This window comes from Mustela lutreola, chromosome 6 (assembly GCF_030435805.1).
Source record: "Mustela lutreola isolate mMusLut2 chromosome 6, mMusLut2.pri, whole genome shotgun sequence".
In the NCBI taxonomy this organism is placed as follows: Eukaryota; Metazoa; Chordata; class Mammalia; order Carnivora; family Mustelidae; genus Mustela; species Mustela lutreola.
This window is the reverse complement of record NC_081295.1, coordinates 89,934,483-89,947,397: the sequence shown is the minus strand read 5'-3', so window position 1 is coordinate 89,947,397 and position 12,915 is coordinate 89,934,483. Positions and strand designations below refer to the sequence as shown.

Here is a 12,915-nt window from a genome sequence, read left to right as displayed (position 1 = left end):
CTTTTTTTTTTTTGTTTTTCCTTCTTAAGACTTATTTATTTGAAAAAGAGTGCGAGCGAGCATGGGTAAGTGCATAGGGAGAGGGAGAGGATCTCAAGCAGACTCCCTGTTAAGTGTGAAGCCTGATGCAGGGCTCGATCTCATGACCCTGAGATCACGACCTGAGCCGAAATCAAGAGTTGGATGATCAACAAACTGAGCCACCCAGATGCCCCCATGCTTTTATGAATGTCAAGGGTGTTCTGTGAGACATATCATTCTGAGTGTGCACATGGTATCTCATCTACAGTTAAGAGATATAAACATATACTAATAAACTAAAATTCTAAGACTAATTCCTCTAGTTGGAGACTGTAAAATTTACCTACCAATCCTTCTAAATTACTTTAAGACTAAACATGTACTTTTAAGGCAAAAAAGCAACATCTTTCCCATTTGAGAACCAAGAGTCAAGAGATTTAAAAATGTTGATTTTTTTTTTTAACTTTTACCTATTATCAAGAACAGCAGAGGTAGAGGCATCCAGTTCTAAAGTCTGCTGAAAGAGTTCTTTGTTCTCATCAATAAAGTGTCTCTGCATCTCAGACATCTGGGCCATGATCTTTTCTCTGCGCAGTCTGGCAATCTCAGCTTTTCTCTTCCTCTCAGCCTTGTCTTTGTCTCTTGAACTCTGAAAGTATGCTTCATTTAGTTAGACCATTAGATGCCAAATGCATATTTTTCCCCCAAAGCAGAACTACCCTGATTGTAAATACTAATTAAAAAACTGTTTTATAATGTCACTTATAAAACAAGAGAAAAGATTTTTTTTACTTGTTTTTAAAAAAAGAACAGGGAGCAAAAAAATTTTGCTACAACAAATAAAGATAAATAGTGGCACATTTTTTGGAATTCACATTTTTTTGTGAGTATTATCAAGTACCAACTTATTTTTTTTTTTTTTTTAAAGATTTTATTTATTTATTTGACAGAGAGAAATCACAAGTAGATGGAGAGGCAGGCAGAGAGAGAGAGAGAGGGAAGCAGGCTCTCAGCAGAGAGCCCGATGTGGGACTCGATCCCAGGACTCTGAGATCATGACCTGAGCCGAAGGCAGCGGCTTAACCCACTGAGCCACCCAGGCGCCCCTCAAGTACCAACTTATTACAGATAAAATCAATTGTGGGTAGTGAACTTGCTACAATCCTTCAGTAGGACCACACCTTGCTTCTCATACCTCTTCCATTATGGTTCCTTCAGTCTCTGCCACGGGACTGGTGGATGAGCTTTCTCTTATCTTCTTAATAGCATTAAAAGTCTATGACAGAAAGTATCAGTTATTTGGAAGCTATGAAATATTACAAAAATTTAAAGATAACAAACACTGAGTGTTTATCACAAAAACAGTGATGCCAGAAATTGTACCTTTAATATCCACCTAATCATATCTTTGTGTACATCTAGGTAGGGAGCGCTCTGTAGTGTTTCCAGCATAGCTAGTATACTAGGGGAGTTGTTTGGTGCTTCACCAGGTTCTAAGGCAGAAAAAAAATAAAAGGCACAATAACAACAGCTAAGACTTCACAGTGCTTATTACTATGCATGAGAAGATAATGTTGCTTATAACATTATCTGCCCATCATTTAATTATAGCTCTACTTATTAGAGATTTTCAATACTTCTTGAGAACATGATGTATCTGTACTTAACAAACAAGTTAACAACCAGAATGCTTTAATCATTCAAAACGGACACCTTACACCAAATGATTATTTAACATAGCCTTTAGCTATTAAATAAAAATCCAGCTAAAAGATCTACCTGAGATTTTACCAAGTCTAAGAAATGAACTGCATTTGTAAGGATGTGTGTGTAAAAATATATTTTGTTTTCCTTTTAAATAAAACCTAGATTTAAAATAAAGTGCATTTTAGGGTACATAGGTGGCTCAGTTGGTTGAGTCTTCTTTTGGCTCAAGTCATAATCCCAGGGTTCTGGGATTGAGCCCTTTGTTAGGCTCCCTACTCGCCTGGCAGCTTACTTCTCCCTCTCCTCGCCGCTTGTGTTTTCTCTCACTCTCCGTTGCTTTCTCTGCCTCTTTCTCTTAAACAAACAAACAAACAAATAAAATCTTTATAAAAATTAAAAAAATACATTTCTTCCTCTGTAAATTTATTTCTTCATTTGAGGAAAAAACATACAAGTCAAGTTCAGTGGCTCAAAAGTACACGTAATTTAATGTTTGCAATTTAGTTCTGTAGTCAGAAACGTCCAGTTATTGATTTTCTTGGTTTAAGTGTCATCATTTGGGCAAAATATTCTTAAGAGGGGAAGAGACTGAACTACGTGATCTTTAATATTCTTTCAGATGTAAAGTTTTATGCCTATAGTTTAGGGATTTCACTCTAAACAGTGTGCTTTAATGAAATAAAATGTTTAAAGAGAAATAGGAGGAATGTCTAAAGAAAAAGGTTGCTTGTTCAAAGAAAGAGAGACAAAAAAAAAAAAAAAAAAAGAGAGAGAGAGAATCTGGGATTGTATAGTGGTAAGTGGATGAAATCAGGCAGTTTTCTGTGTGGTTATCCTAAAGTAAAAGCCCTGGAGATGAAGGGGGCAAAACATACAATGCTAATCCACAGGAAGAAATACTGAGAGAAAAGAGCAGGGAAAGGCTGGCACCTAAGAACCTAGGCTTCAGTATGGAAAGGCAGTTTCCCCTCATCCTCCTACTTTTCTATATGAGGGCAAAAAGGGGAAAAATAGAGATCCAGCAGCAAACAAGACCATATTATCCATTATACTACCTCTACTGGGTCATATTACCCATTATATACTGACTGCTGTAACTCCTAGTATACCAGCATAAATTCATAAGTATCTCACCAAATGCTTGATTGCACATCTGTCTGGGGCAGGGTATAAGATGAGCCTGGGTTATCTTTTGTGCTAGAAAGCAAGGTGGTGCTCAAATACTAGTGGGCTTGGGTCAAAAGGGCAGTGGGGCCAGCTGAACAGATTCCCAGTGACCAAAATTGGCAGTTTGAGTATCAAAAAGATTTTTTTTTTAAAAAGGAGACTTGATCATGTGACTCAAAGACAGAGAATAAAAACACAAGAGTAATATTAAAAAAATAAAGCGTAACAATCCTAAGCAAACAAAAAAGATTCACAGTTGTCACCACTGAAGTTAACTACTAAACCAACTGCTTATTCTGAAAATCAGTAGATTTTTAAAAAAAATTTATTTATTTGACAGAGAGAGAGAATACAAGGAGAGAGAAGCAGGCTCTCAGCTGAGGAGGGAGACTGAAGCAGGGCTTGATCCCAGGACCCTGGGATCATGACCTGAGCCGAAGGCAGATGCTGAACGACTAAGCCACCCAGGCACCCTGGAAAAGGTTTTCTTCAGAGGTGAAATATGATGGCTAAAACAAATGGTTTAAAGAAGTGTGCAAATATTAAAGCAAATATAGAAAAATACTAACTACTGAATCTAGGTGGCAGGTGTATGGATGTTTGCTTTACCAACTCTTGCCTGTATGTTTAAACTTCTTAATAATAAAAAGATAGGAAAAAATGTCTCCTGGCCTTCTAAAAGAGTCATGTAACTTTATATACAAAATGATAATCTAATCCACTATAGTTAATTTTCTTAACCGACTGAGCCACCCAGGTGCCCCCTATAGCTAATTCTCTTATTTTCATTATGTCTTTACAAGGTAACAGCAATAATTTTAAAAGTGAAATCCTGATAGCATACTTTTTGTTTTTAAAGCGCATCTGAGAATTATTTAAATGCATGTGCCATAATGACTTCAAGCTAGTGACTCCTCATTAATGTTTGCAGTTTATGAATTAAAACTATATGTTTTTATGAAAATACATCAGGATCTCATATAGTACCTTTAACACAGATAAATACATATAATCTCAGAAATCTGGATTAAAATTTATTTTGAAACTGTAGGAGCAAATAAGAGGTTATATTACATATTTATTAAAAAATTTTTCTTTCTAAGTATTTAATTGACAGGGAGAGAGCAAGCGAGCATAGTTTACGGTGTAGCAGGCAGAGGGGGAAGGATAAGCAGACTTTCCATTAAGTGGGAAGCCTGATGTGGGGCTCAATTCCAGGACTCTGGGATCATGACCTGAGCTGAAGGTAGCCACTTAACTGAGCCACCCAGGTGCCCCTATATTACATATTTAAAATCACTAGTATCTTGAATTAATTTAGTAAAAGGTGTATACGTACTTGATATCTTCTGAGTGAAGGTAAATGTTACTACATGCTCTTCCGTGACATTGTCTAAATGCTGTTTTTCTTCTTGTAGTGCCATTCCAATTAAATGTAACACCTCGAATAAAATGTTTTGTAACTTTTAGTAAATCCAAAACCAAGTTTATAGTAACAAAAATGAATTCACCACTGGAAAAAGATAAAGCAAACTACTAAAGACTAACTATTAAACTCAAACTCTAGATTTCATTTTCTGATAAAAAAATTCTCAGTAAGGAAACAAAAATTTCCACATCAGGTATGAAGAAAATTCAACCATATATTCTTAGGGTAAGTTCATACACATCCCTACACTACAGTCTTTAAAAAAAAAAAAAAAACTTCTAAGAATTGGTGGCCAAATAATTAGAGCTGAAAGCATCTATCAGGGAATGATATGGTCTATAATACTCTCTAGTTAAATTTCTCTAAGGACTAAAAATCTTAATCGTCTCAGAAAGATACATACTTTCAATTTAATGCCACATAATTATTGAAGATGTTTACAGTTATTCCCTATATCTCACAAAAAATTCCTTACCAGATTTCTAAGAAAATAAAAAATTACACTTATCTTATTTGCATTTTTATTGCTCTTATCCTGCTTCCCAATTTTGGAAGGAGATATCGGTGTGGTGTCTGTATGTTTCCCCACACAAAAAGCTACTGTGGATGTCAGAGAGCTGGATGAACTAGGTTAGCTTGAAGGACATGAAACAAATGTACACAAAAAATAAAAACTGTTCTTTGTTTCTCCATCATTTCCTACAACTCCTTTGCTCACATAATGATGGTCTCTAGTAGACCCCAGCTCTGTTTTTACATTTTAAGTGTCTGTTTATAAATGGGAGGGGTGTGTAGTATATATGTATCTTAGCCAATGAGACACTTAAGCCTGCTAAGACAATGGAAAGAAAAATAGTTTTGGAGGATGACTCTGGAAGAATGCGTGCTTTCATTTACATCCTGGCTTCACAGCTTTCAAGGTAACACGCCTTCAGGGAATCTGAGCCTAATTTCATCAACTTTAAAATGGAAAAAAAAAAGCTTCCCTTTAGAATTTTGAGAATTGCAAACATTGTATGAATGTAAAAGTACATACCACAGAATAAGGCACAGAACAGGCTAATTCTATTAACTGATTAATTACTATTATGTTACTAACTAGTTGAGTAACATGGACAAGTTACGTGAATCTCACTGAAACCTGACTTCCTCATCTATACAACGGAAAAAGTTGTATCTACCCAAATGGGTATTGTGTGAATTCAATGAAATAAACAGTAGAAGAATGACTCACATCAAGGCTACAAAATAAAATACAAACAAGGTTCTAGACATGCCACTTATTAGCAACAGACCATATGTGTCTGAGTTTCAATTTCTTCAACTGTAAAGTATAGATACTGATGAACCCACAGGGTTTTTGAGGGGATTAAATTTAAAAAAATGTTGAAGATAAGACATTATACAAATATCAGAGTACTGCATAAACAGGGACATATCATTAACAATCAATGATTAGAAGACTAGCCAGTAAGACCAAGGTAATCACAACCAACTGGTATAAAAAGTATCTGCCAGACTACCATTTTCAATGTCAGACACAAAAGCAGTAATAATATTACTATATTTCAAATTTAAACATCACTACATTTAGTGCTTAGTTGTCTGTATCTAGATACTGATGAATACTTTGGCTTTTACTAAAAAAGCACTAAAATTTAAACAATAAATGTTTTTAAACCTACCCTTTGCAGCATGGACTCAGACCAGGCATATCCATTATGTTCTACAGCCCACTGGAGGACTGTCCTCATGATGCACAACATCACATCTGATTGCAAAATATTTACCAGACTTGCAAATAGAGGGCAGAATGGAGGCAAAACTGGAGGTGGAAGTGCTGAAAATAAGGTTATTATTGGTTTCTTTTTAGAACATGTTTTAAAAAAAAAGACCCCATCTTTAGATAGTCTTCACTCAAAGAATATTAATACATCTTAAAGCTGTATTTTACCTTCTCAAGGTCAAATGCATAAAAACAGCTACATTAATAGTAGCAGTACAAAGGGAAGACTTTTCCCTAGGAATATCCTAGGATCTGAGATAAAACCATTAACCCAGAGATGACTCAGTATAGCCTATTTCTATATAGGCGAGTCTTGTGAATGTTCACTTGGAAAGCATACATTTACATCTTCCACTTCACCAAGGATAATCATAGTCAATAGAAAACATCATTTAACACATAGAAGAGACAAGAGATTTTTAGAAAGATTAAAAATACCTGTATCTTCCCTGTTTTGTCTTTTCAATTTTCGTTGAGCTTCCTCTGCCTAATAAAAAAGAAATTTGGACAGGGAATTAGTAATACACAACAACCTAATATCCAAAACATTAAGTTAATCTTTGTCATATTATCTTCTGATATTTACTCTTAGTTTTATAGTGCTCTCCCCAGCCCCCAAATGACACATCTAAGTTATTTTTTTCCCCTCACTACTCACTGCCACCAAGCCCCAAGGAGTTCTTTCTTATTTTAAAACGCAGGGGAAACACATACAAATCAAACCAAAATATTATTTAGTATTATTTAGGCTTAAACTCTATGACATGCATCTAAAACTAAACAAAGCTTCATGTTTAAATTTAATTAATGCCATTTATGAAAAAGTATTTTATTTATTTATTTTAAAGATTTATTTATTTATTTGACAGAGATCACAGGTAGGCAGAGAGAGAAGCGGGGGCAGCGGGGTGGGGGGAAGCAGGCTCCCTGCTGAGCAGAGAGCCCGATGCAGGACTCGATCTCAGGACCCTGGGATCATGACCTGTGCAGAAGGCAGAGGCTTTAACCCACTGAGCCACCCAGGCGCCCTGAAGAAGTATTTTAAAAGTAGACTGCGAGGGCGCCTGCATGGCTCAGTCAGTTAAGTGCCAGACTCTGTGCTCTGTGGGGACTCCGCGTAAGATTCTCTTCCACACCCTTTCCCCTCTCACTCCCATGTGTGTGTGCAGTCTACCGCTCTAATAATAAGCAAATCTTAAAAACAAAGTAGAATGCTAAAAGACAAAACTTAGCCAAGAATCACGAGGAAAATTGCATAAAGTACTATGGAAAAGCAGTGTTAGGTAGTAGCAATTCTGAAATGAGCATAAAATAGCTTAACTATTATACACGTTGACAATTTCTTTTCAAAAGCCAACAAAATATAATTATATATGTATGGTTTATGATACAATTATATAGATCTTATATATGTATGTAGTATACATGGTGGGAGGGAGGTGTTAGGTTGTTAGGTCGTGGTATTTTTAGGTAATCTCTACTTTCTTCATTATAGCTTTTTATACTTCTCAAATTTCCTACAATAAAAATGTATCATTTTTTAATCTCTGAAAGACAGTAAAAGTTGTATAGGAGAAACAAATCAAATCAACAAACACACACAGCTCTTCCCCAGTATACTTTCTATTTTCCCATTTACCTTGGACTGCTCTGCCCTTGAAAAGTGATAGAAATACAAATTGAACTCTTTGGCACACTCTGGTTTCAGTTCATACATGCCTCGTCCTGTTAATCCAGGTTTTCTATGGAAAAAAAAGTCCTTAAAATATTATTATTAAAGTCATACCCTAACTTATGATAGTCTTAGATAACATAACAAAAAAGCAGAGTTCTCATTTACTGCTGATGAACGTAAACTGGTACTATTTTCTGTAGGCTAATCTGGTAACCTAAATGCAAAGCTCTACATGCATCATCCTATTGGACACATCCACTTTGAATTTATCCTAACTGGACAGGTGAATGTGATGGTCATTATAGTGACAATTCAAAAACTAACAACAGGAAATATGTTATACACATTATTACACTGCCACACAGTTGAACATCACTAAAAGTGATAATAATATCTAAATTTTGATGTATAAAGATGTCTCTGATAAGTTCTATCAGGTGGAAAAAGTAGGTACAATTTTAAGGGTTAGGGAATGTTTATATATATTTTTTTCTGTATTTTCTCTAAAAGCATTACTGTATCTTTATAATGAACAAAAACAGTCATCACAGGTGGGGTGGGAGCAAGGACAAAGCAGGAGTGAGGAACTGCCTCAATCATCCTCAGATCGACTAATTTACCTACTGGGCAGCACCCTGGCCTCCAGAGAGTGAAGGCAGTACTGAGAGAGCGTTTTGCAACTTAGGAGACACATTCAGATGGAAACAAAGAAAGCAGTTTTAAGAAAACTCAATGCATTGACTTTTGTCACCTGCCAGTTTAATGTCAATTATCTGAAACTATCAGGAATATTGGTTCTGAGCACAGTGAAGATTCTCTTAAACCAGTTTAGGTTGCTTAGTGCAGAGCTAGATCAGAAGAGTGAAATGACAGAAATCTAGTTCAGAACTAAGTATCTGAAAATGTCTGTCACTCTCTGAAAGGAACAATTTCATTCTCACTTCCATCAAAACACAAGAAAAATTAATTTATATTAAAAAAATGGAAGAGGAAAAAAACAGGAAATAAACTCACTTGAAATGGGCAACTGCTTCAATTACGCTCTCCATGCCAGTCTCCTTGTTCTCCTAACAGTACGAAAAACAAGTAAGTGCGTTTCGTGTTAACAGTATCGGCTAGCACTTTGAACATGGTGTTTTTCTCTCCTTAACCACTTACAGCAATCCTATGAAGCAGATACACGATTTTCCCCAAATTTTTTACAGATGAGGATTCCACAGTAAACATAATTTTTAATATATAACCAGGGAAACCTATTTTGTCACCTAACATTCATTCAGACTCATATAATTAAAAACAAGTCATTACCATATGGACTCAAGGCAACAGCTTTCAAAAGGAATTAAGCTAAAAACACAAAGTACACATAATATTTAAACAAAATTTATGTAAGATATTTATACTATTTTGTGAAAGTTACACTGATTCCTTATCTATTTTTAGTACAACAGCATTTCCTAAATCATAAAGTATTTATAAAAAGATGTTAATACGAATTCTGATTAAAGAATTCTCTGGTCAAAGATGTTTGGTAAATATAGTTGCCACTGTGTTGTACCAGATGTACTTTAAAATGCTGTTTAGCATATATTCCTCTTGGGGTGTCTGGGTGGCTCGCTTAAGTGTCTGATTCTTAACTTTTGGCTCAGGTCATGATCAGTGTCCTGGGATCGAGCCCTGTGTTGGGCTCTGTGCTGGACATGGAGCTTGCCTGAGATTCTCTCTCTCCTCCCTCTGCCTCTCCTCCCACCCCCAAATTATATTCTTCTTTATTCTAAGTGAATAAAGTCTAAGTGAAACTGTAATTGCTTCCTCATCTAACAACTCAGGATTCATATCCTGTATAAAAGAGTAGGAGCAATTTTTATCCTGACCAGATATTTAGTGATACTAAGAAATTATTAATTATTGTTCTTTCATCATGGCATAGGGATAGATAGGTTTTTCTAAAAGTCCTTTTAGGCCAGTTTCTCAACCATGGCACTGCTGATGTTTGCATCAGATAATTCTGATGTTGTTGTGGGGGTCTGCCCTATGCATTGCGGGATATTTAGCTGTACTCCTGGCCTCTGCTCACCGGCTTCCAGGGGCACCACACAGCCCTGCCCTGAGCAGTGACACTGCCAAATGTCTCCTGGAGGGCAAAACTATCCCTGGTTGAGAACCACTGTTTTAACATATAAACAGTTCTATTTATAGATGAAATGGTAAGCCCTGCATTCCGGTTTTTTAATTTTTGGGGGGAAGGGTAGTGGTTAGAACAACTCAGCAAAATAAAATTTTGGCTTATTGTTGTACAGCACTGTTTTACACATACATCAAACAGGCCAACCATCCCCCACCCCCCGCCAGGAAACTTCATAAACAAAAAAAGGAAAAAAAAAAGAAATCTTCATCTTTGACCTTTTTAACCATCTCATATAAACCAACTACTTATATTATAACTAAACGCATAACAAAAAAGTTACTGCTATGTTTGGAATAAGACTGGTTTTTTTGTTGCTGGGTTTTTTTTTTTTAAATAAGATCTTTTTTCTCTCCTTTGAAATGATAATGAACATGGTCACAAACAAGTAAAGCCAGAAGCAGGACAGAAGATACTTTGAAGGCTGGTTTGGTCATCCAAGATCATTAAACATGGCTGAGCACTAGCAATATGTACATAAAATATAAAATATAATAAAAAATACAAATTTTCTTTTTTAAGGTACTTTAAGAAAAAACGTAGGGTCTTAGAAGTTTTGGTTCATTTCTCCCCCCTTGTGGCAAATTCATTTTGTGGTTTTGGTTGGGTGGTGGAGACTGTGTATCATTTGCGGGCAAACTTTGTTTTTTTTAAGATTTTATTTATTTATTTGACAGAGACACAGCAAGAGAAGGAACACAAGCAGGGGTAGTGGAAGAGGGAGAAGCAGTCTTCCTGATGAGCAGGGAGCCCAATGTAGGGCTCGATCCCAGGACCCTGGGATCATGACCTGAGCTAAAGGCAGATACTTAACGACTGAGCCACCCAAGTGTCCCTAAACCAAGTATTCTTTTTTTTTTTTTTTTAAAGATTTTATTTATTTATTTGACAGACAGAGATCACAAGTAGGCAGAGAGGCAGGCAGAGAGAGAGGAGGAAGCAGGCTCCCTGCTGAGCAGAGAGCCCGATGTGGGACTCGATCCAGGACCCTGAGATCATGACCTGAGCCGAAGGCAGCGGCTTAACCCACTGAGCCACCCAGGCGCCCCTAAACCAAGTATTCTTAACCAAATAATCCAGTGGGCATGCAGAGATTAGTGGTTTGGGTATAGATAAAACAAGACTGGTTAAAACTGGTGATGGGTTTTGTTACACTATGTTTTCTATTTCTATAGATATTTAAAACTTTTCATAATATAAAGTTTAAAGGAAGGATTATGCAACAAATACAGGTTTAAATCTCAGAAGAATGAACATTAAAGTTGAAAGTTTTGATCTATGTTTCAAATTTGGGGAAGCATTTTGAAAAGCCTCAAGGAAAAAAGGACCTCTCCTAACTATAAGTATTGGGTATCTATCTGAAAAGCCCTGTGGCTGAAAAACAGGTTGCCAGGGAACTTGAGATCCTGTCGGTAAACAGTTACAATTAGCCCATGAATGCCCATGTGAACATTACTTTACATTTACTAAAATGAAAGAGATGGCTCCCTAAAGAGAGTTTCTGGATGCTTCAGAAGGAAAAAGTTCTGAAAAACTTTAGTATCCTCAATACAGATGAATAGATATTTTTCACTTCCTTCTCCAATATATGAAGTTGTAAAGCATTATCTCCACCCATGGCAACTTTGTAGTAAGGACTCAATAATAAACCCTGTCTACTGGATAAATAAATTCAGTTTTCAAGATCAGGTATACTTTTATTCAGCATCCTTACCTCTTCTAAGAATTCAGGTTTATTTTTATTCAGCATCCTTACCTCTTCTAAGAATTCACTGTAAAACATTCTACTCTTATGCTGCTGTCTATTCCCAGTCACTAGTATTCTTTTGTTTCCCCCATACAAAAAAAAAGAAAAGAGAAAGAAAAAAAACTGAAGTAACCTCTACACCTAGTGTGGGGCTCAAACCCACAACTCCTTAGAGTCTCACTCTACTCAGAGAGTCTCGCTCTACTAACAACTATCCAAGTGCCCCTCTAATTATTTCTAATAAGAGTGACTGGGAATTACAGTAGTCCTAGAACTGCAGTCTTTACCACTCTAAATCTAAACACACTAGCCTGTCAGGAAAGGAAGAATTTCCATAATTTCTTTTGTAAGATGTAGGTACTTACATCTTCAGGTAAAGACTTCACCAATTCACTATGGGCCATAGGTTTGATGCTTAATTGATGGATAATCTCTCGCTTAATTTCATCTGTAGCATTTACCTGTCCAACTCCAGGACTAAATCTCTCTCCTGTTAGTGCAAAAGTATATATTCACACATTTAACATAATCACAATACTTAAGCAGCATACACTTTTAATCAGTGCAATACAATAATGTATTTTTCTTTGTGCACTAGGAAAGTAATAATTGGTTTGGCAAGAAGCTAGGGTGAGAGCAGCTCCTAACCATACTTCTGAGGCTCAGACACAACAGGTGAGTACAGGCTTTGGGTAGCACAGAGAAAACTCTGCATGCTATTTTGAAAGAATGGGATGAGAAGGCAGGAAGGGACTAGATGTAGTCAGTAACTGGTAGAGCAGTAGTTGTAACCAGAGGACTAGGAAACTGCTTTCACACCATCTGCCACAGGTAGCAGGGAGGGAGAGCCTTCCTCTGTCCTTCTATCTAGTGGCAAATAAGATCTCACCTTCTGAGACCTCTGTTAGTATCACCCCCTGACAGAAGCCAGGGTGCTCTGTTGTACGGACTACAGAGTCTAAAATAGTAGAGGAGGTAGAGAAGGTAAAAAAATAGAATAGGAAAGATGGCGGTGACTGGACTGAAAATACAGGCAATAAGAGAAGAAATCTGCATCTGTTAGCCACAGGTCTCTATTAACTTATTTTTATCCTATCTAAAAGCCAAGATGACAGTTCTGTAACACAAAACCACAGAAAGAAACATGCTTAAGATATGAAGTAATAGTAAATAGCTCAAATAGCTCCTAAACATCTTA

At 36.4% G+C, this 12,915-nt stretch overlaps 1 protein-coding gene across 7 annotated transcripts in view; it reads right to left on the bottom strand.

Moving 5' to 3' along the window:
• The window catches only part of UBR2 (ubiquitin protein ligase E3 component n-recognin 2), a 126,258-nt gene that overhangs the window by 29,534 nt on the left and 83,809 nt on the right, over positions 1-12,915 (bottom strand). For all 7 annotated transcript variants that reach the window (XM_059177994.1, XM_059177992.1, XM_059177991.1 and 4 more), the window contains 9 exons: positions 12,083-12,207; positions 8,800-8,852; positions 7,750-7,852; positions 6,549-6,597; positions 6,010-6,164; positions 4,235-4,337; positions 1,405-1,514; positions 1,217-1,297; positions 492-670 (listed from right to left, as the gene is read on the bottom strand). In XM_059177994.1, coding sequence (XP_059033977.1) covers positions 492-670; positions 1,217-1,297; positions 1,405-1,514; positions 4,235-4,337; positions 6,010-6,164; positions 6,549-6,597; positions 7,750-7,852; positions 8,800-8,852; positions 12,083-12,207 — 958 coding nt within the window. The remainder of the gene's footprint in view (positions 1-491; positions 671-1,216; positions 1,298-1,404; positions 1,515-4,234; positions 4,338-6,009; positions 6,165-6,548; positions 6,598-7,749; positions 7,853-8,799; positions 8,853-12,082; positions 12,208-12,915) is intronic.